The 26,239-nt window shown below is 37.9% G+C and overlaps 1 protein-coding gene across 1 annotated transcript in view; it reads left to right on the top strand.

The window, feature by feature from the left end:
• LOC122795753 (shootin-1-like) overlaps positions 1–26,239 on the top strand; it is a 944,918-nt gene that overhangs the window by 242,254 nt on the left and 676,425 nt on the right. The window contains exon 4 of the mRNA XM_044064066.1: positions 5,975–6,069. Coding sequence (XP_043920001.1) covers positions 5,975–6,069 — 95 coding nt within the window. The remainder of the gene's footprint in view (positions 1–5,974; positions 6,070–26,239) is intronic.

The following is a 26,239-nucleotide window of genomic DNA, read 5'->3' on the forward strand; positions in this document are numbered from 1 at the left end:
ATGTTTTTGGTGTATTCTCATTATTAACCTGCCATGCTCTGTAGCATGACGTTACTGACATGAGGGTAAAGAAGGGTTAGGAAAGGGACAACAGGCTTATGTCAAGCAGAACAAAGTTGCATAAACAGCTCATAGTCATTGGGATGGATGTCTCATCAAATACTCTTTTTTAGCCAGTATTCAGTACATCTCCATAGAACTCATAACTGTGGCAAATGTTAAGATGTGGGTGATTAAGCATGTCATAGACATATAACAGCACACTAAGAAATGCTGTGAGATGTATCTGGAATCAAAACCCTTGATGCTATGGGGAAAACAGTCTTTAGTCAAATCATTTATGTCAACGCTCCACATAGGAAGTTGCACTTTGATACATCCACCAGTCTAACAACTGCCAGAGTAATTGTTTCAAAGTACTGCCTTCACTCTGCTTTAACTCTGTGTTCCTCTAGTGCAGCAAGTTTAAGCAATACCTCACAGAGATAACTGGAGTAGTGTGGTCAATGGCAAAAACTCACTAGGATTTGCCATAGGACATGAACAGCCTTTCACACCCACTCGGCATCGATGCACAATGTCAAACTCCGCACAAATGCAGAGGACAAAAAAGTAAAGACTTTTTATCGGCCATTTCTGGCCATGTGTTTTGTGTGTATTCTATTTCTTGAGCAGATTAAATTTTGAAAATGGGGTTGATAGGAAAGTGGTGACATAGGGAGGCAAGCAAAGGGAAGAACAAATGGGAAGCAATTTGCAGGAGGGGATTGGGAGACAACCATTGATATTCACTTTCTTTCCACAATAATGTACACAGATAGACAAAATTTGATGAATTTGGACTGTCACCACAACACAGGTGGGACAACACAATAATGTTGTAGAGATAATTGGACCAAATCAAGTGTGTTGAGAAGACACATATGAAAAATGGGAGACAATGTATGGGACAAAACTTTTTATTATCGGATATCTGCCCATTTTTTTTTTTCAAAATGAGAGGAATGTTGGAGAAGGGACCTAAGGCTACAAGAGTCAGGTAGGTAGGGTAGGTGAGTAAGTAGGTACTGACAAACAGGACGTGCAAGACAGACACAGGGATGGTGAAGGAGATAAAAAGGTTGGGGACACCATGACTGGGCATAGGTAGGGGACATCTAACACCACATGCCCATCAAGCGTGGGAACAGTGAGAACCTAGTCCTCACCCTCAGAACTGTCATCACTGTCCCCTTCCTCAGTTGTCTGTGAAACTGCTTGATGTGGGAGTATTTTATTTTTTTTATTTTTAGGAGCACCTTCTTCACTCGGCTGATGCAGGCAACAAGGCCACTCTCTGTCAGATCTGAGACCATCTTTGGCAGCCCTGGCAGGTGATATAATCACTGGATCAACCAGTACTCCCAGAGGGTACTACTGCACCACCAGCTGGGGCACAACTAATGAGGATGGACCAGGTAGGGCAGGGAATGTGGAGGCAGTACTTCCAGGATACACCCAGGAGGTGCTGGATGTTGGTTCAGGAGCTGGTGGAGGATTGGCAGGCTGAGTTGTAGCAGTTGGCCCACCTCCCCATGCTGAAATGCATTTGTTTTGTTGGCAGAAAGGTATGACATCAGTACAGTGTGATTCCAGATAACCCCTCCCATAAAAAGAGAGCGAGAGATAAAGAGTGGGGTGAGACAAAAAGGAAGAGATGATTAGAACCATGACATGTCAGAGTCATTCTTTATTACAATAAATAGACATTTATTATTATCCTAAGTATAGAGCGTCCACATTCCCAAAATGATTGTGAATTGTTACAAGTAATCCTTGGAATATACACATATTCCATAGATGCTTTCAAAGATACTAAATATTAGAATAACAAAATGGCATTAAAGCTAAAATTGCTGCATTTTAACTGTAAAAATAATACTTGTTCAATGTGAACCTATATGTTACCTGTGGGTATTGAACCCACATAATTTGAATGCACTAATACACTCGCCTAACACAATCTCAAACAGCTACAGAAGAAAGCATGCATGCTTGCTGTTACAGATAAGGTATGCATGTTGAAGTTGTTACTGATCTATGAAATCACAATAATTACTACAATCAGGGTCAGTTGTGCAGCAGACATACCCCTTGCCTCTCTGTGTCTTGCCAGTCTCTCAGTATGCGCATCCCTGATTTCCATGATTTCCTCTGCAACTGTAAAATAGAGACTGAGAGAAGAAGAAACATGAAAACATTATGCATACCAGTCTTGGCTATCTACACCATTCTACATCATTTCAAGTTGCTTGATCTGTATACTTATATAATAGGGGGGTCCTACCAATTCTGAACTCATCCAACCTCTTGTAAAGTTGTGCCTGCTTGTGCCTCTTAAGGCCACTGTAGTGGTGCCTACACTGTTCCCCAGTGCATGTTATGCCAGTCACACTGGAGACAGCCTTAGCTAGGCTGTTCCAAGCCACAGCCTTGTACTGAGACCCAGTATAGTCCCCCTGCAGCAGCCTCCAGCTGTAGTGCTTGACGAGGAGTGCAAGAAAGATTTTGGACACCTCCACACCCCACCTATGTGCCATGAATTTGGCACCATCATTCCCATTGCCTGCCATGTCTGCAGAGGTCCTCCAACAACAGTAGCAATGGTTTGGCACCAAATTGTGATCCTGCATTTTCTGACCAGTGCACAAACAAGCACAACATACCAACTGCATTTGTGCAATGTTAAACAAAAATAGACACTGCCAACGAAGAAGGGAGTTCATGAAACATCAATGATGATGTAAAACTTGGCTGTGATCTTTGGCATGTGTGATGCTATACCTGGTCACACTTTCTCCAGTGGTTAACACTGAAATGCTTAATGGCTTGGCTTTCAAGTCTTGACTTTGGAGAGATAAATGGGATGACTTGGCACATATTTTGTGGGGACTTACACACTGTTAAAAGTAATTTGTACAAGGTGGAATTCAAACCTATGAAACCATAAATTTCCACAAAAGTGATTATTCTTCATTGCCACAGAAGAAGTGTTTGACAGCCATGGGTATTAAATGTATACAGGTTGAAGGGTGACTGGTGTTATACATCAAATAGGCCTGTATGTGTGTGACATTAAATGGTTCTGGCTGATGTATTCTCAGCTGTGCTGCAGGACTAATTTCTGACAATATACTGGAAATGGATAAACTTGCATGACTTTAGTAACAGAGTCTTGAGTTATGATACATACCTCACAATAGTGCTTGTATCTCATCACAGTCTGGTACGTCTGCAATTTTGTACCTATACACCCATCATTTGGCCAGTCTCCTCTATACGCATTCACAAGCAATATCCCAAAATAATTAAATTTCTCCAGTTCGGGTAGCTTTTCCATTCTAAGGTGCCAAAAAATCCCTCTTTGCAATTTGGTAAACATGATTTGTCTTTCAGAGATGCTGGGTATAATTCCATCTATTTTACAGCTAGCTGCAAAGTGTTCCATTGCACACTGGAGATCACAGTGCCTTAATCTCAAAAGCCCTACATTATCTACAGTCATCTTCTAAATAAGATGTAGCCCTCCTATCCCAAAACTAAATACTCTCCAAACATCAGCTGGATGTGATTCTCCTGTGCCTGAAAATCATGAACAGGAGAAGAGACAAGACACACCTGTGGTGGGCTTTTACTCCCAGCTTGAATATATTTGATTTAATCTCTCAAATGCAGACATTGTTCCATCAACTAAGTGACTACATGGCAGACAGCAGTAGCATATGGGACCCTATAATGCTGTAGCACTTCCCCACAATGCATTCTAGGATTCATTATCATATTGCTGTTTCTAAGATCACACAAGCATTTGTTGATTGGATTGGCAAACTCCCATGATCCGTCCAATATTTATGGAAGGACAAAGTGCTGACCAATCTTCCACAGCTAGTACAGAATCCACATTGCTCTTCCTGATTTAGAGACTGTCAGAAATGTTTCCTTTCCAGTAGCTTGTCCTTGGCTTTCTAAGGATACTGAAGAACTTGATGTCTCCATGACAAGAGCATAGACTTTCTGTCTACATTTTGAAAATGGTAACTACCACCCCAGTTTGCCAATTTAACAGTAATAACCTACCTAATATGCAACAATGAAAAGGCAAAACAAGCATTACTTCTCAATACTGTTTAATGTCTTCAGAAGTTCTGGCCAAATCAAATATGCTCTTCGAAAAATAATGGCAGACATTATGTGCACTTTTGCTATGATTATTTAGTTCTTTTGTAGTGACATGAACAGGTGATACTAGTCTCCATATAAAATGAGGAAAAACAACACTTCAATATGCAGAGAATCAGGATCTACACAATCTGGCCTGCAATACAGAATAATCATCATCCATCTGGAAAGAGAAGTAGTATTAACCTAGATGAAGTTTAAGTGACTATTTCTGTGCACAATACACTGGCTAAAAGTGTTAAATCAGCTTATACTATACAATTATGAAAGAATATTGTCAACCTTCTGCAGTATTACTAACTCCTCATGTTTCCTGAAGTGAGTTCTTTGGCAGTGACAGCCTATGACTGTGGAAAAGCTTTATGTTCTGGTATTGTCAGTCTCACACTGAGATCCTCTTTACAGCCCCAGTGTTACTACTGCCTTCTCTTTCATGAGCCACATCATGCCGTTAATATTCGGTGTAGAATTGTTATGCTGATTAATATATGGAACTCTGATGTTCATTCATCACGATAGTGTTCCTCCACACCATGCATTTACTAATTTTATATCTTACTACTGATAAGGAAGAGTCCAGTTATGAAATGGGTGGTTTATTTAACAAGTTTGTACAATGAGGTTATAGTGAAACTTTCATGAATGGAATATATAATTTGACAGCCATATCACATTAGACTATGGCATGTCTTCACTTAGAAACAGCATTGGCTGACACATCATCTGCAACCTGAAAATTTACTAAAAATAAACTATTTTACCTGGCAACCTTTACTAGGGGAAGCAATGCTTTAAAATATTATTTTAAAGCATTGGCGTTTCTTAACTCTGTCATCCAGTGTATCTACATTTATGAAATCTCAACCGTTTTCATTATAAGAGGTCCTACAATATGAAATATATGTTGCATTGAAAGAATGACTATTGTAAGAAAACTACTAGCATGCAGGAACAAGGCACATTTCTGTATATCAATTGTACATATTGTAAATATAACAAAACAGCTGTTTAACCATCCAATATAACATTTAGTTTATAATGAAAGAATATCTGTAGATTGTAATACAGATGATATTGTTTACTGGGCTACATATAGTATATGTGATGCATTCTATATGGGCAAGAGTTAATAAATTTATGATTAGATCTAGTGACCGTCTTTCTCACATTAGAAAGCATACTATAATAAATACCTTGTATCAACATATTTTGAGAAGGATAGCATACATAAAGTTCCAAGTTTTAGGTTAAATGAGAGAAGAAGGGACAATAATGCAGCGATTACTCAGTACAAAACATGTTACTAAATAGCATAACTTTACAGAGTTTACAACCTATCAAAGAAATTGCTCTTAATGAAACATTTACTTAGATGCAGGAGTTTGAAATGTTAATTATATACTTATAGTTAATTGGTCATGTTTTAAAGTTTTGAACACCTGAGCAAGCACATTCCAGGTAAAAGCTTGTGTAAGTGTATCTGTACATTTGTACTGTTTTAACACAATGTGTTTATAATATAGATGATTATGAATGGGTCTTCAGCTATAACTCTCTTTAAATCTGTTTGTGAAATGGATATCAAGAAATTCACCCTGAAAGGGAAATGTATACTTCTTCTTCCTTTTTCATTAGTATTATTTTATTTTGTAACAACACTGTGAGTAATACACCCTTAATGATGAGGTGGTCTCTTTGCATGATCCTGACCATTAATATTCAGATTCAAATTAATTCATTCATTTGATTTTCATAGCCTCTCAACAACTAATTGAAGAGCTCACAGTACTGGAGACCAAGCTTGAGATTGAGAAAACATGTCGTGAGAAAGCTGAAGAATATGCTGTCCATGTAAGTCTATGGAAACATATAGAAATGGCACTATACAACTAAGCGATTGCTATGAGTTATTTTATGACTACTTTGTTAATGGTTAAATGCAAATGTCCATTATTACTCCTTAACATGCAAAAATCAAACAGGAAGTAGCAGAAAAAAATACATCATGAGCACATGAGCACTGTGGCACAATTAACCTGCATATATTGCACTCAGTGGTCTGGCTTAAAGCTTTTGGAATTCTCATCATAAGGATCACTTATGCAGGAATCCATCAATACCTGATGTAAAGGTAGAGACAGATATAAGTCCTCTGACCAAACTATTTTACAATCAGAAATCCCAGTGATTATGCAACTAAACCCACATGCCATGACCATTAGAAGAATCCTGAATACCAAGATAAAACAGTGACACACCCTAACAGAAACCACAAAAACTGAATAACAAAACACAGTATGCCATAAATGACTGTAAATCATGTGACTGATTTTTTTTTGACAGGGGGAGAAACCTTCTGTGCTCTCCCATGTGAATGCTTCTCCCCTACTATTTTGAAGGTTGTACAATCCAAGCTTAAGACAGAAACATACCTCACAACTTCTTGAGGCAACAAATCTAAATAAAGGCTAAAATAATAGGAGAACACGAGCCCAAAAATAGGGACAGATTTTGAGTATTGCTGCAAGGTTGAGAGGATAAATATCAGTATGGAGATGTAGGTCGGAGGTTTCATCAGTAGTATGTATGGGTGTTTTTATTTCACTCTGTCTTGGTGTGTGTGTGTGTGTGTGTGTGTGTGTGTGTGTGTGTGTGTGTGTGTGTGTGTGTGTGTGTGTCATTTAGTTGCAGGTTCATTCACTGACAGAGAAATTAGGTAATGTAATTAATCAAAACAACATTTGACTGAAAGTACTTCTGACTGAAAAGTTATTTCATTGAAAACTGTAAAAGTAAATAGATGACATTTTTGGTGTTGTTTTTGATTTGGGGAGTTGTAAGGAGGTAACATAGAAAACTTTGAGTGGGTTGGCAATGGACACTGTCAAGTTGAACCCCCAGATCCGTAGATGTTTGTGTTTGCTCACCAGCATTGACTCATTGTGTGTAGTGTTTTTTTTTTCTTTAGGGGTGTGTGACTATGGATTTAGAATATGCAAGTTTAGGGGTGTCAGCATGGGGTTGCCCCATGCAAAAAAGCTTTTTATTACATATATGCTGTACAGAACATTTTTGATGAAATGACTTTTTAGTCAAATGTACTTTTTAGTCAAACATTGCTTCATTCACCTGTATCATCTGATTTTTGTGTCAGTAAAATGAACCTGTAATCAAATGAAAATATATAAAATTATGCCTCATTTCATCAAAGGTAGCTTTGCCTGCAGTACTTATGATGGCTGAAAATAGAAAACTGAAAATGCATTTAATTGCAGGTGCATTTGACTGAAATGCAACAGTGTTTAGATCTAATGAAGTGCCTGTTTAGAAAGGAGTGAAAGTGCTTATCTGTGTTTTAGACTTGCTTTTATAGTTTTATTTTCCTTCTTGGAATAAAATCCATGATTTTATACAGCAATTGCCATGGCTGAAAGGTAAAATGGCCACAATTCATAGTGGAGTAGAAAAAGTGGGAGTGGAGAGTCTGTTATGTAATTGTACTATTTTGGAAGCACTTGCAGTGTGATTCCTTAGAAAGGTGGTTTCAGAAGTCCTGTCTGAATACGTTTTAAAGGACTGAGTGGATGCTATTTAGTTGGTGATGGACTTCCAAATTATAAGGCATGAAGAGACAGAGAGAGTAAGTGTTGTTGGTACTGGATAAGTTAGCTTGTGGAGTCTGTTGACTAGGAATGCATGCAGTTATTTGTGATACATATCTTAGTAGACAGGGAGGATTTTGTTTTCTGTACAGCCTGCCTGCAAAAAAATGGAAAAGTTTATAGTTTCAGTAGTGTATGGGTCAGTGAATCTAGGTGAAGTATTGTCTTTTCTGGGATGGGTAGCCACTTGGCCGTTTTTAGGGTAATACAGTGATGCCCTCATTTGGGTGAGAAGTTAAAGAACCTACAGATGTTATTTACTGGAGTTTGAAGAGTGATAAGCCTTTTACTGCAGGCAGATGCAACTATGTGTAGGCCATATTCAAACTCAGAAAGTAGTACTTATTTCACAATGGGTACTCTGGTTGCAGGGACTAAAATGTGAGATTTTGTTGGCACAGAATATCAGTTTGTTAACTTGTGATTTGATGATTTGAATATGGTGTCAGAAACTGAATGGTGGGGCTAGCCAAATCCCATATACTTGTAGGAGTAGACTGTTTCCAAATCTTGTTTAGTGGTAAAGAGCCCAGTCTGCTGAGACTCTGCGGAGTTTTTGGGGTCTATATTATATGGACGAAAATGCTGGACTTCAAACCCTTTATTGTGGAGGGCTGTGCCCCCCCCCTGCTAATTATATATACCAACTCCGAGATTGCACTACAGTGAGAAAAGAGCAAAGTTCTTGACTTTTATTGTACCGCAATCTCAAAAAAAACCCACATCGATGAACGGCATTTTCACATATACAGCTTTTGATATTTTGGACATTCATTCTTCTAATAGGAACCCGAGTTTTTGTATATTTTTGTAATGTTCTAGATTAGCTTGTGAAGTTAGCTGCTAAAGACAAAAAGGTTGTGTTGTAGTCAGATTTTAATTTGTAAAGATGATGGGCAGGTCTGTAGATGACCATATCACTGGTATACAGAAAAATAGGCATTTTGAGGAAGGCCAAGTGGTTGTAAGTTATTGAAGAGGAAGAACAGAATGAGTGATATCACCAAAAGTTGAGGGAGTCTTTTGGTTATTGGGGCGGGGGGTGAAGTTATGGAATCAATCTGCTCTTGAAAGTGTCTGTTGGATAGGACGTCTTTAAACCAACATACTGATTGAGGGCTAATACTGGCCTCTAGTAGTGAGTTTAGCAGAAAGTGGTGGTTCACAGATGTTGAATATTTTGGAGAAGTCAATAAAGATTGTTTCTGTTAATGTTTGTTTGTCTTTCGGCTTTTTCCTGCTAAAGGGTCACCATAGCGGAACTCCGGTCCGCTAATGATTGGCAGTAGATTTTTACGAAATGACGAGGTGCCAGCTTGACACCCAACCTTCAACGAAGGCATGCCCATTTACGCATGCATGTCTTTCGAATGCTACCCAACTGCGGGAGGACATGCAGACTCCACACAGAAGGCACTCCCAAGCCATGCCAAGAATCGAACGGGAGAACCTCTTGCTGTGAGGTAACAACGCTACTGCTGTGAATAATCCCCTGTATCTTTTTTTATAAGAATTCCATTTGTCAGGGTGTACAAGGCAGTTATTATGCTCCTACTTAACTAAAAACCATTCCAGAATTAGGAGACAATTCTGTATTGCTGTAGGTGGTGCATTATTTGGGTGTATGTTAATTTCTCAAGTACTTTGGCTCACGTATGCAGCCTGGAAATAGGTCTAAACTCAATAATTGTGTGTGGATTAATATATTTATGAATTAGTGTGACCTAACCTGTTTTCCAGTTTTTAGGTATAACGTTACGAATGATGCATAAGTTAAAGAGGGGCTATGATAAATCAGACAGCTTTTTTCTGGATTATAGTTCCAAGTTATAGTCAACCTTATACTTGCTAAAATTAATTTCACTTAGAATTCCTCATAATTCTAGTGTGCCTGGCTGCATTTATTTCCTGACACACACACATGACCATCAAGACAATTCCATTCAATTTTCAAAAATAGACTCCAAGTCCTCAAAACATTGTTTCCATCTTGCTTGTGTCTTTTTGCATTCCTAAAACCTATGGATGTACTTCGCTTTTTACACCCCTCTCCTTCAACATTTATGCTCCACTTTCCTTCTATCCTAAAATAATCTATATCATATCAGGTACCACTGATAAAGTAGTTACAATTTCTGACTGCAGACGAAGGAGTATTTTCTCATTCTTCTTCATTTATCCTAATACCTGCCTTTGCAAATTATTCATTTTCATGTCCTTGTTTTTCTCTGAAGTTTTACTGTGAATGCTATACATTTTATTTTCCAAATATCTTTATATATTAATTTTCCTCTGCTTTTATGATGTTGTTCCTGGGTCATCAGTCCACTGAGGGTGGGATTTAATCTAAGAAAGTTAAACAACTGCTATTCTTGGATTTTTTATCTAATGATAATTGTAGTAAAAGGTAAAACACTATTGTTGTTCCTTTTGTCCAGTAACTATTATGCAATGGAGAATTAGGACCATTTTTTTACCCCATGTTTCCTCTGTATTACCATATCCTGTTTATGCATTTATATATAAAATATTTATTTATTTATATTTGTTGTCTTTGTGAGGGAACTGGTCCAAAGACTGCTTTTCCCTCATAACACAAACCAAAAGGCAATCACACTATGTGAGATAAAACACAACAGTACAATTAGTGAAGAACAGTTTTGCAAAGAAACAACATTAAACATCAGAAATTATTTAATGTAGTCTGGATATTATTCATCATAGTCCCAAAAAATTGCGTCTTCTTTAGTAATGACCTATATTTTATTTATTTATTTATTTTATAGGTTCATAGGTAAGTACTAGGCAAGCAACCCTTGCAGGCCATTTTAAGCATAGCCAGTTTCCCTTTTTGTACTTGATTTAACCTATCCTATTTGGTTAGAGATTGGCCTTATGCATCCCATGGTTAATTAATATATATTAACTGAATCATATCACAGATAATTTCAGGGGACCCATGCATGGGATAAAGCATTTAGGAACTACCTCTGCTCATTAGTAGTACAGAAGGCAGCCCTGGGATAAATTTTCTGTTGCGCTTGAGCATGGGCAGGGATGAACATTGTTTTATGTGAATGGGAAGTCTGTTACAGAGCAACAATATCCTCTGCAAGATATACCTGTCCCTCCAAACTATTCTGTTGATGTTGCAGAAGAGGTTTAGATCCCAAGATGCCATTTGACTTGCTGATGTACAGTAAATCCATCAGTATTTGGTTGGTGGATGACTTGCAAGCCCGACACAGGTAACCTCTTAGCAGTCTGTAGGGTACCAAGTATAGTGGCACTACTTTGAGTCAGTCCATGTAGGACATGTTATTTAGGCCTTGTATCCTTTCAATAAGGTATCTATGTGGGCATTCCAGTTGTTGCATGTGCCTGGACAGATACGTGCCAAAGGGAACTTTATATTCAATAGCTGGCCTAATGAGGACTAAGTAAAGGGGGACAATGACATCCTTAAATCTAAACATGATCCCTTTGTGTATAAGCTATTCAGTATAGAAGTACTTTCTGAGAACAATGGACACATGTTGGTCAAAGTTAGGTCACTATCCACATAAGATCCCAAATCCCGAACAACTGGCTCAACTCTTAGGGGCATATTGTTAATGTGATAGTTCCCTGGAACTGATGCTTCTCAAAGGATACAATAATGCAGTTTTTGGCATTTAGTTTCAAACAATGATTTTGATACCAGTTATTTATTTGGGACAAACCTTCCTCCAGCATGACTAAGTTATGTGGGGATTCAATGACTGTTAAAAACTTGCAGTCATCTGCAAACTTAGTCAGCCAGAGCCTTTTGGTATTAGCTTTTACTTCAGAAAAGTAGATGCCAAACAGAAGAGGTCCCAACACAGAGCCCTGGGGGACCTTATTTTAATTTGTTAATCAGGTAAGGGGATGGTCAGTCTACCTCTTTTCAGCCACAACCCATAGTCTGTAAGGAACAGTAGTAAAAACATGAATACTTCCATGGTATTCAAGCTTACAAAAGAATATACATTATAAAGGATAACTGGAAATAGAATGAACAATGTGCAAATAAGGATTGCATATGAGCAATTAATTGTGGTAGAAAGGATGTGCAAAGATTAAAAGAAGTAAGGGATATTGAGATGATGTAGAGAAATTAGACTAGGTAGAGAATGTATAAAATGCGTACAAAGTATATCCAAAAATATAACCAAGCAATTTAATATTTAGTATATAATATATATAACACTTAATATGTAGCATACAGTTATGCATGTGTATAATATTCTATACATAGAATATACAATGTAAAAAGTTGACCTAATAAAACCTAACAAGTCAACCAATTAAAAAAGAAGCACTATGTAAGAATCATATGCTTTTTTACAATATTTATATAGAGGAGCACATTCAGGTGCTATATTTATTGTATTAAGGCTTGATTTTCTGGATTTGTGAAGTATTATTTTTGTAAGGGTTTGTTCTTGATCATTAAAGCATTACATGGATTTATTTGGATTAAGTGTATTTTCAAGCATTTGCAGAACTGAAACAAACATTTACAGCTTTGCAGGCTTTATGGGAGGTTATTCCATAAAGATTGGACTCTTATAGAAGGCTCATTCAGCTAACAATAGTACACAGGGTGATCTAACCCTTTATAAACCATTACTGTTTCATAGTTCATATGTATTGTTGTTAATGAACAATGCATTTTTGATTGGAAGGACAGTAATTTTCAGTGGTGATAGTGTAAGTTAAATTGTTTAAACAATACCTGTTGCTTCTGCAGGAAGCTCTTCTTGGCAGTGTGAATGTTACTGGAAGTGGTGCTCATTGTTATTGGATAGGCTTGTGAGCGTTATGGCTTCATTGCAGTAGTTGTTAGCTGTTTAAATACTAGTGGGTAAATTTAGGGCAATAAATAGCAGGGCTTATACAAACCTAGGTAATAGCACACCCTTGCCAATTGATTGTCTTGCTTCAGGGTTTAAAAGTTGAGTAGATGGCATTAGCACTTGTTGACCTCTAAAAGTGTTTACACTGGATTTTTATGTCTTAATGATCAGTTTATTAGCCTTTCAAGCTCAAGATAATGTTAAAATATTGCTGTAGGCATGTTTTTATTTGCATTAGTGATGCCCATATCATCTGCATACAGCATGCAGTTGAAACTTTAAATATCAAGTGATAGCTTATTTATGAAAATGGAAAATAGTAGAGAACTAAGTAATAAGCTTTGAGAACATCCTTAGTGTTTTTTCCTCTTTCAGAGTGGGCATTACTGGTGAACAGTGTAAAAGATCTGACTGACAATAAGTTTCTGAACCACAAAGTAACTTCTTCTGCCAATCCATCTTTTTCCAGTTTTTGACATAAAATATGAAAGCCAACAGTCTCAAGGTCTAGAAATATATCACCAGTAAACAGACATAGTCGGTACTTTTATAAATTAGGTTTATTAAAGAATAGTGTTTTGCTATAAAATTGAAGTTTGGATAAAAACCCATGCTTATTGAAAGAAAATCACATTTATTGCTATATTCTGAAAATTATTTGTAGATGAGTTTTACAATGCTTTTGGTCTAGAATACTACCATTTTCATGGGGTTGTCTGATCGACTTTTCATTCTGCACAGGCCCTGTCTTCTCTCTCTCTCTCTCTCTCTCTCTTTTTTTTTTTTAGATGTGGTGTGATCACAGATTACTATTTCTAGATTTTACTTTGTTGTCAAGTGGGAATAAATGGTCCTGAATTGATGGAGGAAGGTTGTAAAATAGGAACATAGAAACAATACTAGGCAATAGCTCATAGGAACCATGTGATGCATAGTCATATACACCTTTAAGTAGTTCTGGTACCCTTGATACAAGTAACTTAAAAGTTCTTGCCACACTTTACAGGCACTTAATAATGATCTCTAACCAAAGTAGCAGGGATATACATGCTAACCCTAGTGTAAATGTATATCTGCCTATCCAGTTGTCTAGACTAATAGATTCAAATTGGAGTTTGATGGCTTAAAAGTTGGCAAGGAAGTATCATTTTTGGATATAACATTGAGGGGTACCATTAATGGTGGAATATTTACAATAATATACAGAAAATTTGAAGATGATAGTCAATATCTATGTGTGCATAGTTGCCACCCTCCACATACTTTATCAGCCTTACCTTATGGAGAGTTTTTAAGACTACATGGATTATGTAGTAGTGACACAGATTTTTGGAAGGAATTACAGATTACAATGGATATGTTTATTGAAAAAGGATATGATAGGGAGATGTTATTAAAAAGTGTAGATAGACTTAAAACAGATAGACATGAAATGAAGTCAGAAATGTATCCCTATAATAATTCTCCAGTTAAAGAAAAGGGAGAAAATAAATATTTTTGGTGACAACATATAGTTATTTTAGTATAGAAGTAGTGAATTTAGTAACATTTCTTTGGAGCTTCTTGTTGAAGCACAAAGATTTTGTTAATGTGTTAAACAAGAGACTAGATATTTCATACAAAATGGGAAGAAATATCAGGGACATGTTGGTACTTGGAAGGTTCCTGCCTCCTCTGAATACAAGCTGAGACATAACCCACATAGGTACTATATCTTGTGGTAAATGCTGTTGTTGTAAATATGTGTTCAAATGTTTTACTAAAATTAATGGAAAGAAATACACAACACAGGGTAAATACAGCTGTGATAAGGAAGGGATAACATATGTCCTGAAATGCCCTTGTACAAAGTTCTATATAGGGGGAGCAAAAGGATTTTTAGAACTAGACTACAATAACATTTGAGAGATATAAGAAAGTCTAGAATAGAAAGTCCTGTGGCAGTGCATTTTAAAACTTATCACAATAATGAAATAGAAGGGCTACAAGCTACAATATTAGAGCAAGTGTATGTTGCACAATACAGTGATGTAAATATAAAAAATATACAGTTGCAGAAAGAATCAATTTGTATACTGAAATATGCCACTGGCATCGATTCTGAATGCAATTAGAGGTTTTTAATATAATTAATTGCTTAATTGTATTGTTATTTAAGAGAATAATATAATAATCGATGTAGGTATTTAAGATACTGTGTTATTTTGTAATGGTGTATTCTTCAAAGACAAGTGAACCGAGGCACTAGATTTTTTTATTACAAGTTTTCTTGGTTTCCTGGATTTGTGGTTTTATGAAGTCTTGTTTATTTGTTGGAATAGATTTAGGCCCCTGGTGCAGATATTTGTACAGCCACTGGGTTTTGTGAAGAAATATTAGGTCAAATAAGTCTCTTATGGTTAAAAAGTGAGACATGGGTTACCCTGGAGCTGCCAATAGGCTACTGAGTGAAAGGAGATTTGCACTTTGTTAATCTATCGGGATAATTAAAGGATTTAAGGCATTTATTTATTTTTTTATTAGAAATCTTTGGGACTTTTCCATTGATGTGATATCCTTGGATTTGTACATACCAAATGGGAACTGTATTCTATGATGGTTCTAATGGGGGGGGGCTATATTTTATGATGGTTCTAATAGGGGACGAGTACCATGGCAGGATGACTTCTTTGGATTTTGAAGATATTCCCTTGGAAATCAACTAATCAGATATAAGGATTTCTTGACTATAATGAAGATACGATGACTGAATGAGAGACAGTTATCCACATAAGTACTTGGGTTTCCTACAGACATATCTGTCTGAAGAGGACTACAATTCAGAACATATGAGGTGGGAGCAGTTTTTTTTCCCTCAAAGGTTTTTATTTTTTAAATACTGATGAATAAATTCCATAGTATTTGTATATAACATCTTAATAACTATGTACACTATTTACATCAGCCTGATACTATAACAGAGCTCAATATATGCAATTACTTTATAAGTATAACAATCCAGTTATCAGAGTGCATCTGTTCAGTTATTGTAAAGTGTCAATCAATGATAAGACTTTTTTCCATGGATTGTTAATAAATGGATTAGGATGAATCCTTAATTCTTTAATTTTAGTTTCCAACAATGCTCTGGTCTTCAGTAGGCTGGAGAAGTCCTCCAAAGTCAGTATTGTATTTGTATTCCATCTTCTTGTTATACACTTCCTTGAGATTGCAATTATTGTCCATACTAGACCCATATCTGACTCATTCAAATGAGGACCTTTGTACACATTTAATAATACTAGCGCTTTAGATATGTTAAACAATTCATTAAATAAAGCTTGTAAAACGTTTTTAACACCATTCCAAAATGGCTTAATTTTAACACAGTCGAAAAAGATGTGAATCCAGTCTGCATTGTATATTTGCTCACACCTCCAACATATTCCCTTTGTGGCAAAATTAATTTTAGCAATTCTATCTGGAGTTAAGAATGCCCTGTGCAAGCATTTCCAATTAAAAAAACTTTCCAGTATTGTGTAAAGGATGTATGTTTTATTGATAATAAAATATTTGATTTCATTTCTTCAGTTAGCTCTAATGAGTGTCCTTTTGATATATAATCCCAACATGAGGATTTGGATGTTGTTTTATAATTTATCAATATCTTGTAAAATTTCAAAATACTATTTCCCATGTCATAATCATTATATATATGATTTCATATAGGCATTTCGTAAGTTTAGGTATTTCTTTAAATGAAGAATTACTAATTATTCTGCATAAATCTTGCAAATATATCAGAATGCTTTGCATAGTTAACCAGTCTTGCTGTGGAATGTTTTATGTTGTTATTTCTTTGATACATTGAAACCAACAAACAAATCCGTTCTGTTCCCAGGAATTAATTATTTCTCTGCTTATTTTATGTGGATAGCTCTTTGTAACTATGAATGGTGTTAAAAGATCACGCCAGATTTTTAAATCTATATTTCCATTAATAATTTTCCTAAATGGGTCAATGTAATAATTAATCATAAGAGTTTTAGTGGGCTTAGTAATGTTATATTGCATTCTAATGCATAATATGTGCCATGGCAGATTGTTTTTATCTGTTATTTGAAATTTGTTTTGTAAATCAAATTCATTTGTTGATATTACAGTTAGCAATTCTTTCCAATTTGCAGAATAATTTGGACTTATCCAATCTGAAATTGTTTTAGATATTGATGCTTTAATATATGTTTCTAGATCAAGAATGTGTACTCCTCCCTGTTTCCATGGTCTGATATGATGTAGTAAAGCTATTCTGTTTCTTTTGGGAAACCATAAAAATTTTATTAGGCATGAGTTTATTTCTTTGAGTATATTCCTTTCTGGTTTGTATTGCCAAAGCTATATATAGAATCTTGAGTAGTAAAACCATTTTTATTAACTGTAGTCTATCTTCAAATATTAATATTATTTTGTTCCACTTTTCCACAGAGATTTTAATTGTATTGGTAATATTATTGTAGTTTTTTGAGAGTAATTCATTATTATGTTTGCATAACTCAATTCCTAGACATTTTAAGGTAGATACTTGTTTCCTATAATGTGATTCCCCTTTGTCTGCAATTCTTTTTTTATTTAAAAATACACATTTTGATTTTGATTTATTGAAATGGAGTCCTGAAGTCCTGTAAAATGTGTCAATTAAAATATCTAATTCTTCTAATGTCTCTTTTGTATTAGATAATGTTAATAATATGTCATCAGCAAAGAGCATTACTTTAGAATTGTATTGTTCATAAACATCTACTCCTTTGATTTTTGTATTGTTATGTATTGAATCTGCCAATATTTCAATAGCCAAAGCAAATAGAATTGGTGACATGGGACATTTTTTATTTAGTACCCTTTGTTATATGTATAGATTCAGAGGTGAAAGGACCTAGCTTAACATACGCTAAATTATTTATATATATATTATTTAGTAGATGAACAAAGGAAGGAGGAAATTCAAATAACACCAGAATTTTGAACAAATAGTACCAATCCCAATTTAGGGAATCAAAGGCTTTCTCTATATCTAAGCCAATTATGAGTGTTTCTTTATTTTCTTTATTAACATAATCTATAAGAGAATTTATCCTTTTAATATTGCCATGTGTGTGTCTATGATATATAAATTCAGTTTGATCATTATTTATTGTTTTGGATAGTAGCATTTTCATTCTGTTAGTTAATATTGTCATAAATGTATTATAGTCATTATTTAATAATGATATAGGTCTATATGAGGTACAGAGGTTTGCGGTTTTGTTTTCCTTTAGGATTGGTGTGATTAAGGAATATCTCCAAGAGGGTGGTATTAAAACTTGTGACTGAATTTCTAATAGAGTTTTATGGAAGAGGGATAGTATCTTTGAAGGAAAAAGTTTATATATTTCCATAATTATGCCATCTATACCTGGAGCTTTATTATTTTTACCATCTTTTATTGTATCAGTAATTTCTTTGTAGGATATGGGTGCTTGCAGATCGAGTTTTAATTTTTCTGTTTTTTTTTTATATTAGAACATTTTTCATCTAGATTTAATTGATCAATATGTATAGTTTCTTTTTGGAAATGTTCCATATAGTGATTTCTATAGGCATCTAGAATGTCACCTATATCCGAGACATTTTTCCCTTTCTTTTCATGGAAAATACTTTTAATGTTATTAGCTTTTGATTGTATTTTGATTCTTGTGGATAAATTATGTAGATATTGGGAGAAGTGGCCAAGGCATTAATTTTTAGTTTTTCTAAATCTAAAAAAGAAGTTATGTCTTACCATAACATTCCATCTGTATTGTTGATCCTTCTTCAGTCATTAACATATGGGTACTGGTTCTGACCTCGGAACCGAGCCGGCCATCTTTTAAGCTCACGCCAGCTACAAACTCTCGAGCTAAAACTCTTACCCAGAATTCCCCTCTCCCTGTTACCTCAGATTGAGTTTGCAAGTCGAAAGAAGGTAGAGGCTACCTCTGGTCAAATGACCTAAAAGTACCGGATGGTGAGATCCACTAGAAGCCACAGGAGGGGGAAGGAGGGAGGGTCGTAATGACTGAATGAGGATCAACAATACAGATGGAACGTTATGGTAAGACATAACTTCTTTATCTGATATTGTTAATCCTTGTTCATTCCTTACGTATGGGACAGAGTCCCCAGCTACCTCTATTCCTGGGAAGCTGTCATGAAAGGACATTTTTTAGCACCATAGAACTAAAAGATACTCTTCCCCTGGAGGCCAAATCCAATTTGTAATGATTGATGAAGATATGAGGCGTAGCCCAGGTTGCAGCTGCACAGATGTCATGTAAAGAAGCTCTGGCATATAAGGCAGCAGAAGTTGCCACTGACCTTGTCGAATAAGAATTGATGGTAGTCGGCAAAGGAATATTATGTTGTGTATAAATGAAGGTCACAAGGTCTTTCAACCATCTAGCAACAGCACATCCTAATCTAGGTCCAGAATAGGCCAAAAATAACTGGTCTGATTTACAAGAGGCCTTAGTCCTATTCAGGTAGAGGTGAATTTGCCTGTGAATGTCTAGGGTATGTAACAATACCCTCCTCTGTTTGAATGATTGGGGTAGAAAACTGGCAATTCAGTGGTTTGATTAATGGACATTTCAGAGATCACTTCTGGCAGAAAGGAAGGATTAGTTCTCAAAGACACTCTATCTCTATGAAAAATCAAGTATGGACTCTTGATGCATAAGGCTTGAAGCTCAGAGATACGTCTGGCAGAAGTAATGGCAACCAAAAACAAGGTTTTCCATGACAAATATTTGAGGTCACATGAAGAGGCTGGCTCGAAAGGTGGCAGTGTCAGAGCTTGTAGAACTAATGAGAGGTCCCATGGTTGAACAGGTTCTCTAAAAGGGGGCTGCAGATGATTCACACCTTTTATGTAGGTCTTGCATAATTTATGTGACATAATAGAGGAGTCTTGGACACCCTCATGGAAATCAGATATTGCAGCCAAATGAACTCTAATAGTAGAGGCCGATAGAACAGACCAGAGTGGAATAGATCGGCGAGATACTCTAGCACTATCGACACTGGTGCTGAAAAAGGATCTACTTGTTTTTCTTTCAGCCAACAGATAAATCTTTTCCACTTGCTTAGATAAGTAATTCTAGTGGAAGACTTATGAGATGCAATAAGAATGTCCTGTACTGGAAAAGAAAGATCATTCTGCCTGGCAATCAATGGAATTGGAGGAGCCAAGCTGTGAGCTTCAGGCTGTCCAAGTTGGGATGAATCAGATTCTGCGGATGGGAGATCAACCCCAGGGTTGGATGGGGGATCCATGACTGATCTAGCAGGTGAGGCCAAAGGAAGGGGAACCAAATCTGATGAGGCCAATATGGTGCTATGAGGATCACCTTGCTCTTCAACTGACAGGCTTTCTTCAGAAACTGGGGAATGAGGGGAAGAGGTGGAAAAGCATAAAGAAGACCCGAGGGCCAATTGACTAGAGAGTCCCTGGGTGGCTGTCCAGGAGGGGGAATCAGGGTGAAGTAGACTGCATTTGTAGTTGGTCGGTGATGCAAAGAGGTCGCAGCAAGGATGGCCCCAGCGGTGGAAGATCTTCGCCGCTATCAAAGGATTCAGGGATCACTCGTAAGGTTGTAGAATGCTGAGTCTGTCTGCTATCACATTGGAACTCCCAGGAATGTGCATCGCTAGAAGAAAACGGTTGGTAGCCATTGCCCATTGCCATATCCTCGTGGCCTCTCGACAAAGGGGGTAAGATTTGGTTCCGCCCTGTTTGTTGATGTACCAAACCACCGCCATGTTGTCTGATTGTATTGCAATAGTCCCAGACGGCAGCAGGGAATGGAATGCTTGCAACGCCAGAAGCACCACCCTTAGCTCTAGAACATTTATATGCAGTTGGGCCTCCAATTCAGACCACGTACCTTGGACTGTCTGACCCTGACATAGCCCCCCCACCCCATCAGGGAGATGACCGTGGTCACTGTAGCCTTGGGCTGCTGTGGGAGAAGCGGCAAGACCATTGTGATGGGTTGTGGGTCATCCACCAATTTAAATCCTGTTTGCACCTGTGAGTTACTCGAATCTTGGCTGAAAGAAGATGCTGAAAAGGATACCATTGGGTGAGCAGTAGCCATTGTAGAAGCCTCATGTGAAACCTGGCCAGGGGGACAATGGTGATGGAGGCTGCCATGAAACGCAACAGCTGTAGGACAGAGTGAGCTGTGGATTTCTCCCTTGAAAGGATTGGGATCAGTTGTTGCTTTATCCTTAGAATTCTGTGCTCTGGAATGGATGCTCTGCAATTCTTTGTATCCATTATGAACCCTATGAATTCTGTGGACTGAGATGGGGTGAGATTGGATTTTTGCCAGTTTATGGTTTTGCCTAGCCTTTTTGAAATGAGGAGAGAGTATGCCAGGGCTTCTTCCAATAGATGTCTGGTGGGAGCAGAGATGAGCCAGTCGTCTAGGTATGGAAATACCTGGTATCCTTGTAGTTGCAAGTGAGCTGTGATGACTGCCATGCACTTTGTGAACACTCTGGGGGCTGTAGAGAGTCCAAAGGGCAGTACTCTGAACTGGTAGTGACTGGTTCCCGCATGGAAGTTCAGAAATCTTCTTGATGGCCTGTCCACTTTTATGTGGTAGTATGCATCTTGAAGATCTATCAAGCACATCCAATCGTCTTTTTCCATACACATTTTTGTACTTTTACAAACTTGTTCAATACACTGAGATCCAAAATTGGTATCCAATCCCTGGTTTTCTTTGGCATCAAAAATAGTCTTGAGTAGAATCCGGATCCTATCTGGTCTGGAGGGACTATTTGGATAACTCTTTTTCTTAGCAGCTTTGCTATCTCTAATGTTGCTTCTTCCTTTTGACTGGGTGGAACATCAGGTAAGTTTGTTGGGGGGCAGGACAAAGATCAAAGGGGATATGGTAACCTCTGGTTATTATCCTTTGTACCCAAGAGTCAGTAGTGGTGATGGTTAGCCAGGCAGAAGGGTACAAGGAGAAATGACCCCCAACCACCTCCACAGGAAAGGAGTTGGTCCACTCTTCAGGAGCGCTGATAGGATTGGCCAGGAAAAGAGTCCCTGGAACCCTGGTTATGCGGACCCCCTCTGCCCCAAAAAGGGCATCTTCCCTTTGAGTTTCCCCCTCTGCCTCTAGGGGAGAACTCGGCCTGTGTGTCACGGAAAGAACCCTGAGACTTTTTGTACCATATCTTCCCACTCTTCTGGTTTCTGGACAAAGCACGTTGAGGGGAAGAATAATGGACACCTATGGCAGAAAGGGTGTTACTATCCTGTTCACATCAGGTCAGTGTGCTTTTAATTTTGGCTCCAAACAATGAAGAGGCTTCAATGGGAGCATTGAGAAAGGAAGCCTTGAAGGGTTTTGCGAAATTACATAAGCGCATCCAGGTGTGCCGTCTCAAAATAACACCTGAACTCAACACTCTAGCTGCTCCTTCTGATGCGTGAGATATCAGGCACATGGAGGAGTTTGATATCGATTCAATGGTAGCCAGCTGAGAGGCTACTTTGTCACGGACCTCATCAGACATGGCACCAGCCAAAGTTTCAGAGAGCTCGGATACTAAGTCCCTTTGAAGCCTGGTGAAGTGTGCCATATAATTCAGGGACCTGATTACAAAGGTCGCTGATGCAAAAGTATGCTTCCATATTCTGTCCAGAGCTCGTGACTCTTTCTTGGGTAGATGGACAGTCTGGCTTTCTTCTTCCGCCAGGTCCTTCTTGGTCGCAGCCGCCACTACCAGAGCATCTACAAGAAGACCTTTGGACCAATGAGGGTCAGTAGCAGAAGGGGACAAAAGTTTATCTGGCCTCCGGGGAATGGCCTCATTGGTGTCGGGAGCCTTCTACACATGCTGCACAATGAGCCGGACCAGTTTGTTGGCAGGTGGAGTAACCCAGGAGGTAGGGCGGCCAAGCGTGAAAGGCCTGCAGGAACACAGACTCTTCAGATGTCGGGTTAGAGGGCCGCCAGTCACCTCTCTGTTTAAGCATTTCAAGGATATCACCAAAGGATACCTCAGAGGGTGAGTGAGGGGATCCTTCTCCATCACCAACGTCTGTGTCTTCAGTAAGGACTCCTCTGTGGAGTCCATGTGCTTCTTCTTGCATGAGCTTTTGTGATGAACCTCCTCAGAGGGAGAAGCTGGGGAAGACAACGCAAAAGAGGTTTCCTGTGGGAGTACATCCTGAGGCCTTTGCGCCCGGTGTCTGCTAGGAGAGACTTGTGTACATAGCAGTCCAGAGGAGGGCAGGGAGATTGACAGCACAGTATCACCAGCAGACACCAAAGCCTTCTCCATTAGTTGGAAGGCCGGTCCACCTGAAGAGGGGTGAGTGTCCTGGACAGGGGTCACCCCTTCCCTAAGTTGCTCAGCCTGCTGACTCGGAGTCCCTGGATGGCTGTGAAACACCAAATTATGTATGCCACAGCTGACATCCTGGGTCATAGCAAAACTCTCCTGCCACTAAGGCAACTGCGGTTCCTTAGTTAGGTCCATAAAGGGAACCGTAGAGGGGGAAGACTGTGCTATATCATGGGGCTTCAAAGGCAATGAATGAGGAGAATAAATAGGGGTCTTTGGCAAAGAGTGGTCACCTCCCAAGGATGGATAGGTCCTAGGGGGCGGGATACCTCTGGCCAAAAGCACTTGATCCACAAGATGCAACACGTCATGTTCAGAGAGGCTTCCAGTGGATTTCACGGACACAGCTGAGGGGGAGTCAGGTCTAACCACAGATGGGAAAAGCTTGGTGCCCACATCAGCAGTCTGCACTGAAAACAACGGTGCCATAAGAGACTGTACTACAGTTGTCTGCACTGAGGAAATCATTGGTGCCGAAGTCATGGTCTGCACCAACAGTAAGGTCGATGCCGAAGTGGTTGTCAGTGCTGAGGCTGGGACCGAAAAAATCGGTGTCAGTAACTGAGTTGTCAGTTCCAGGTAAGATATTGGAGCCAATGTGGTTACAGTCTGTGCCGACAGGATAGTCGGTGCTGGTAGAGAGGTCTGAAGTGAAGAGCCCCTCAGTACCAATACGGTAAAGGGCACGCTAGTCAGTGCCAAAGTCACAGATGGTGCCGATGGCCTCGGTGCCGAGGGTCTAGGCACCAAAAGCCTAAAAGAGTCAGATCCAAAGTGAAAAGCTTAGCCTTCTTGGGTCTCGGTTGATGGGAGTCCCCTGCCGGGGATGAAGGAAGAGATTTGGCCTTTGAAAGATCATCAGTCTTTTTCTTACGGGATCTTGGAGGGGTTGAAGCCTCCAACCCAGAAATAACCTCTGAAAAAGGTGATTTGAGTAGCCCCTTCAGTAACAATTTATTTTTCCTCTCAATCAACGTCCTGTTAGAGAAGTTCTTACAAATTCCACAGGGCGGATCAACTGATAAATGAGACACATCCAAACAATAGACACACAGAGAATGTGCATCTGAAGTAGGTAATTTATGTCCACAATCTAAACATCTCTTAAATCCTGAACTACCTTTTTTATCCATAATAGAAAAGAATGAAATCAGAAAGAATACCAGCAATGGTACAATAAATACCCGAAGGTAATGAAGAAAAAAGGGTCTACCAACGATGGTATGGAAGAAAATACCTCACGGTAAAAAGATTGAAAAATTTTAAGAAGAGATAGTCGCTAAATGCGATAAGGTAAGAGAAAACAATTTAGAAACTTTTCTGAGAGAAAAAGGTGTTTTAGACTAGAATGACAACAAATATTGTACTTAGCTCAAGAGAAGTAGCGTGACACGACTGAATGGCGATGTGGCAAACAAAATCTGAGGTAACAGGGAGAGGGGAAATCTGGGTAAGAGTTTTAGCTCAAGAGTTTGTAGCTGGCGTGAGCTTGGAAGATGACCTGTTCGGTTCGGAGGTCGGAACAGATACCCATACGTAAGGAATGAACGAGGATTAACAATATCAGATCTAATTTTATGTGTTAGAATTCCACTGTATTTGTTGTTTAACACTTCTACTTTTGTTTTCATCTCCAAATGATTTCGATTTTTTTAGCTTTTACTGACAAAAGTTTGCATTGTAGATCTAATAATTCAAAATCCCATTCTCTGATTTTTTTTTTTATACCAAGTTAGGGTTTTACCATATATGTAAGATTTTAATAAGTCCCATATCATTATTTTATTTATCTCTGTGGTGTAATTATTATCTAAGAAGAACTGTAAGTCAGATAATAACCAGGGTTTGAACTCTTTAATTTTAATTATATATGCTGGAATTCCGGAGTTAAAGATTAATGGTTTGTACCCATTTTGAAGTTTTAGTATCAATGACTTGTGGTCTGAAAATGGGCAAAAGTGATTGAGAAATTAATGATTTTAGAGTGTAAGTTATGGGTAGCAAATATTTTATCTATTCTAGTTTGGGTACCAAATCTGTGATCTTGATGGGAAAACAACAAAGATTTATCTTCTTTAAATTTGAAAGTATCTACAAGCTGAAATGATTCTACCCACTTGTTTAAAGCTTTTGATGTAGCAGATGTATGCAGCGGTCTTTTATTTTTAGTTTCAGAAATATCAAATATACAGTTAAAATCTCCTCCTAATATAAAGTTGCCTTTATAATTATTGGAAATGAAAGCCAAGTTTTTTTTTAACAGTTCCTGATCCAATGCCTGGGAACCAGTATAGATTGGATAGGGTCCATATTCTGTAATTATATTTAATGGGTCTATATTATATAAGCGAATGGAATAAATCGCAATTGCTATATAATCGACCCCCAAAATGTCGAACACACGGATCAGTGATTTTTTTTATGCCAGGGGAAAAAAAATCGCTGATCCATAAAAAAAAAAAAAAAAAATCAAAACACAAAATAAAGTGTGGGGCTTTGCCCCCCATCCATCCCCCTACTTAAATATACCAACTCCAAGATCACACCACAGTGGAGGAAATGGCAAAGTCCCAAAAACGGCCCAGTGATTTTTTTTCCCTAGGACAAAAATCGCTGTTCCGTGCTTTCGGTATTTTGCCATTTCATGTAATGACGTTCGACTAAACAGAGTTCGCAATTCATTGCATTCGCTAAAATAATAGGAACCCTATTTAACTATTACTAATGCCATAAGACCTTCCTTATCTTCATACTTATAAATGATTTCTAGGTTAATCACATTTCTTTTCCATAAAATTGTTACCCCTTTTCTCTTTGTCTTTTAAGTGGATTATGCAAATATCATATATTCCTTAAGATTCCATTTGCAATTGTCATTTGTTTTGAAATGAGTTTCTTGAAGGAAGACAATTTGTGTTTTGTTCAGTTTTAAATATTTCAGTAGATTTGATCTCTTGCTAGGATTGTTTAAGCCATTGGTATTTAAAGATAATAAAGTTAAATCCATCTTTTTCATTTATTTAACTATGTATTTTTTTGTTTTATTGTGACTAT

Source organism: Protopterus annectens, chromosome 2.part2 (genome assembly GCF_019279795.1).
Source record: "Protopterus annectens isolate FY-2018-M chromosome 2.part2, PAN1.0, whole genome shotgun sequence".
Taxonomy (NCBI): domain Eukaryota; kingdom Metazoa; phylum Chordata; order Ceratodontiformes; family Protopteridae; genus Protopterus; species Protopterus annectens.